We start from the raw sequence: 5,183 nt of genomic DNA, 5'->3' as shown, positions 1-5,183 counted from the left end.
ACCACAACCCTCAAGCTTAAAAAGGAAAATTGGGACCTTATAATTGGAATACTAATGACCTTTCAATTCTTTGACGTAGGGGTGGACATGATTTCATTTAATTCTGAATCCCAAAAAATCAAACTAAACCATGAACCATTGATTTTTCTGATAATGGAATGAAATGAATTTTATTAGACCAAATTAGAAACCGATTGAGAAAAAAGAGAGAGAACATTTGAGGAAGAAGACCACAAGTCGAGATTTCAATTTCAGAAATCCATGTAGCAGTAGTAGCTGAGCATGATGATAGTCGGCATGCGACAATTGTTGGTCTCCATGAGAGAGTCGGTGTATAAATTGAAAAGAAAAGAAAATGAGAATTGAATTAGGGTCTAAGTCTTCAAAATGAATTATGACGTGTGTGTAGAGAGAGAGAGGGAGGGAAGGAGGGAGAGTTTGGTTTTTGGTTTGGTCTTGGTTCTAGAACTGTAACCGATTTAGAACCAAATGGTTTTCAATTCTAAAAATTAAAATCATTAATTTTTTCCGTGGAACCAAACCGAACCAAACCGCTCAATTTGATTTGACTCTGATATGGTCGAGTTTAATTTTGTCATTTTCTCCACCCCTACTTTGATGCCTAAAGAGCACAAAATCAAAGAAGAAACTGTTAAAAATAATGTAATGCTACTAATTAATGCATGAATTATAATGTAAACTATGAGGAATTTTTTATGACGGCATTGTTGAGCTACAAATAAAAAATATAAGGGTAATTATATTATCAATACAAAATTTATTTTCGACATCACATTATAATCACACCACAATTAAAATATATTTTCAATAAATACACCACAACAAATTTACAATTATACTCATAATCCAATAAAAATTAAAAATGAAAAAAAAATGTGGTCTACTTATCATCCCAATATTACTCCTCATTTTTTTCATCCTTTCAACATTTTCACCAATTCTAAAACAATAATTTGTAGTATCCTTTCGTCACAGAGACTTTGCACCATGTGCATTATAGGTGGAAAATATTATCTTTTTGTCACATAAATTTTGCACCACAATAGCCTTTCTAATTCCTTATAACAAAATTTTAGTTGTAACATTATGTTGAATTCTTTAAAGTAAATTCAGACAATTTGCAAGAAGATTCCATGTTTGACTTCCCATAATTCTCTCTCTTTTTTCTCAATTTTTTTTTATGGTTTTGGTGTATTATAGATGGAGAGAAATTCATATACCTACATATACAAAAATTCAAGGAAACTGACAGATCTCATATACAAAAATCCACGAAAACTGAAACATAAATTCATAATTTTACATGTTTGTTTTAAAATCATAATAAGTCTGTTTGACTCAACAAAAAATGAATTCATTTATAGTGAGGAAAAAATTATCTTGCCGCCGTGAAGGAAGGCAAAAGTTGCCGGAAAAACTAAGAAAAATGAAATGTTGAGGAAAAATGAAGAGAGAAATTAGGTTTTACATTTGTGGTGTAATAATAATTTATTTAATTAAAAAGTATATTAAAATTCTAATTATGTAATTTTATTTATGGATTAGTAAATAAGGAAATTATGGTGTACTTAGTAAAATTTGTAGTGGTAATATAATTACCCAAAATATAATGACAAAATGGTCTATCGAATATTTTCCACGCCACACTTTTTATATTGTTGAGGATTGTAGATTATAAAAAGGGTAATAATTCAAACCACAAATTTTATTAGTCCACATGTTTTTAAATGCAATGAAAATTCTCGAATTTTGCTCATTTTTGCACTAATATCTACAACTTTTTTGTTGCATTTTTTAATTTAACCTTTAATTAATTAACAAATCTTGTATGTGATAACGATTTTTTTCCAAGTACTATGTTAAAATGGGGAAAATATTTATATAAACTCTTCTAGTACCTTGGTGCCAACTAGTATCACCATAAGAAAATAAAAGTGGGTACTGGAGAGGATTATAACGCTCGAAATACCAAAATATACAGTAATTGATGTGTATTGCCAAATTTACAATGAAAAAAAATATCACGAGTCTTAGTATCAGCCAAGTTATCATCTTCTACCCAAATTGTAGCAATTGAGATTCGAACAGCTTATTGTATACTATGATCAAGTCCAGAATCTAATTCGAAGTGATCGAGCGAGTTCTCACGTCATGAGCAAGACTTGAAACTTCAGAATAAATTTTTTGTAAGAATTTAGTTTCAGATTCAAAAGCTCAAACCTTCTTTACCAGGGGAAGGATGATGCTGTGAGACAAGAGTCAGCATTATATAGCAAGCATGACCACCCAAAGGCAGCTGGCTACGACGCACTCACGGCCCACACAGAAGCAGTGCACCAGGCTTGGTGCTACTGGGCCATTTTTATTCTCCCTTCTGCTGGCTTATTTATTATTTAGTTAGTTAATTAATATTAGATACTATAGAAGGATTAAAAGACACAGAACTTAACAGAAACTGAGTAAAAGTGGAAGAAGGGAAAACCACAATCTAATAATTCATTGATTAAGAATAAAACATCTATTTAAAATAAACAAAAGAACAAAAAAACAGACTCCTAAAGACTTGGTCTTCCTCATCATAGACTAGAAAACATAAATAACAACAATATAATTCTTAACAAGTTTTAAGGACAATTTCAGTTTAATTTTTTATCATTTGCAGTTAATTTTGTTTTCTTTTTGTCACCAGATAGTGCGAGAATGGAAAGATTAACTAGAAATGCGGAATGATACTTCTATATATATATTAGTTGAGAACATATCATAATTGCTCACATGTCAACCAATCATGCATCCATGCACAAAATTGGTTGCAAAGGCAAACTTCTCTCCAGTCCCGAGAGAGACATTATTACAATCTTGAAAGTTTATATATAAAAAAAAATAAAAATAAAAATAAAAGCTTCCCTACATTATTACAAAATTGGTGGAATGTATTTTAAGAAGACTGAGCAGCATTGGCACAAATTGGTGGATTCTGCTTGCCTACAAAAGTGGGCTTGACGTTGGAGCATTTAGTTGAGATAGGGCCTTGATTTCCACTGTATGCAAGATCAACATCTCCCACCTCCACATTTTCGCAAGGTGCGGCCTTGCTACAAACCAACGACACTGCAACAGGATTTGCCGCCGTACCCTTAATGTTTTTTACAGTCATTTTACTGATCTTGATGAGAGAAGGAGACTGCACGTAAACAACAAAGAATGAAATTACTTATATTAATTCGAAGAGATTAAGGCACTAATAGATAGAATTTAAAATATGTTCACTTACGTCTAGCTTGCATTGATTCCACGGACAATATTCTTGATCAATGATGATAGGATTTTCAACATTATTCATAATAATATCTTCATAGTGCAAATCTGTTATCTGAAGCTTTGCCGGGGCAGAAGGCCATGTTTTCACTCTGATACCATTCTGTGTGTCAGTGAATGTGCAGTTCTTAACATATATTCCCGCCACATCTTCTTCAGTCGCACCCTTTCCAAGACTTCCTACGCTTATGCCGTGACCTGGTCCGCAACTCACCCTTTCAATGTGGAGTTCTTTCATACCATCACCAATAGAGATGCAATCATCTCCTGTTTTAATAACGGTGTCTAAGACACTTATTCCTTCTGACTTTGCGACATGGATTCCATCTGTGTTAATACTATCAGCTGGTGCACTCACCGTAAACTGTTGAAATGTAACATTCTTACACCCTATCACATTGACGTGAAAATTTTTGCTGTCTTGACTTGTCACATCACGAACGATTGAGTTGGTGATGAAATTGAAGCTCAAATTCTGTAAATATATATGATATTTATTAATCGTCTTTGTATAGAATTTACTTAATTCATCAATCTTTAGGATCAAATACACACAAATAAACATATATATTCTTACCAAAGGAAGTTTGACGCATTTGGGATTTTTGCCACAATCGTTTTTGGCCCATGCCTCTTTACCTTGGCCATCAAAAACTCCACCACCTGATATTGTCAAATGGTCGACATAATTTATGGTTATCCATTCTGCGTTCTTGTCGGGCAGCAGCGTATAATCTGAAGGGGCTCTGATGGTTCCCTGGACTTGAAGCTCAATAGGTGCCTTGCAAGGGCCTGCCAATGTCAGTTGATTTAACAAAAATGTGCCTTTTGGTACCACAACTGTGCTTGGAGTTGTAGCTGCACACGCCTCTTTCCAAGCACTTGATAGAGCCTGCCATATATTTTTGAAAAAAATTGAGTAATTTTAAAATAGTATTTCATATATATATATATATATATATATACACACACACACACACAAGACCGCACCTAGATAATGATCCAAAGACGGAATTGTCACACATTTAGTTTTTTACATACCTGGTCGATATTTGCATTAGGTTTGCCACCATACTTTCCGATATCAAAAGTTGCAGGCCCCTGGCCATTTACAATGTGAGCCAACAGTGGCAAAACCAACAGGGTGAATTTCAAAGCCATCTTGATTATCTTTTTCTTCAAATTAGTATTATGGTTCAGTCTATAAATTACTTCAATTTATAATGTAAGAGGGAAGTTGAGTACCACATATAGTCCTACAAAATTCTCGGAGATAATTGCTTTTAAGACAGTTTGTTGGAGCATCCTATGCTGTGGCCGTTAAACATGCCTTTTATTTTCTCCACCAATAATATACCTACTTTTGGCACTGGAAACTTGGCAGATTACATGCTCTGAAATAGAAAATAAATTCAAATAAATTATAATTTTATACTATCACCTTTAAGTAAATTAATGGAAGTATAGTTTTATTGTTATGACTCCTTAGATGATTGGCCATTTATCAAAGATCGTTCATCTACCCTCGTGTTATATTTTCAAATATTTTAAAAATTTCTTAGGATGGTTATGGGTAAGTTACGTGTAGAACTCTATTATCTAATTAAGCCCTTGTTTGAGCCACATTTTTTCAACAAAATACATTATTCAAAAGTGATTTGACATCATTTCAACCACACATTTTACAATAAAATAATATTACATACAAATCCAAAAATTTTCCTATTTTTCAACGACACAGTCTCCATTATAACACTATTTCAAAATGCATTTTTTGTTAGTTCTCAAAGTAGTTATTATTGAATCAAGTGCTCTTTTATTTTTTATTTTTTTTTACTTTTTTT

General features: G+C 32.6%; 1 protein-coding gene across 1 annotated transcript; it reads right to left on the bottom strand.

The window, feature by feature from the left end:
• Positions 1-2,734: 2,734 nt before the first annotated feature.
• Positions 2,735-4,564, bottom strand: LOC111388343 (exopolygalacturonase-like). Its single transcript, XM_023013023.1, has 4 exons — positions 4,381-4,564; positions 3,917-4,231; positions 3,296-3,814; positions 2,735-3,205 (listed from the first exon to the last, which is right to left on the bottom strand). The coding sequence occupies exons 1-4, from the start codon at positions 4,498-4,500 to the stop codon at positions 2,960-2,962; spliced, it is 1,200 nt and encodes a 399-aa protein (XP_022868791.1). The 5' UTR covers positions 4,501-4,564; the 3' UTR covers positions 2,735-2,959.
• Positions 4,565-5,183: the final 619 nt, after the last annotated feature.

The sequence above is a fragment of the Olea europaea genome, unplaced genomic scaffold (genome assembly GCF_002742605.1).
Source record: "Olea europaea var. sylvestris unplaced genomic scaffold, O_europaea_v1 scaffold489, whole genome shotgun sequence".
Classification (NCBI taxonomy): Eukaryota; Viridiplantae; Streptophyta; class Magnoliopsida; order Lamiales; family Oleaceae; genus Olea; species Olea europaea.
Note: the sequence above shows the minus strand (reverse complement) of the source record. Positions and strands in the feature narration are given on the sequence as shown.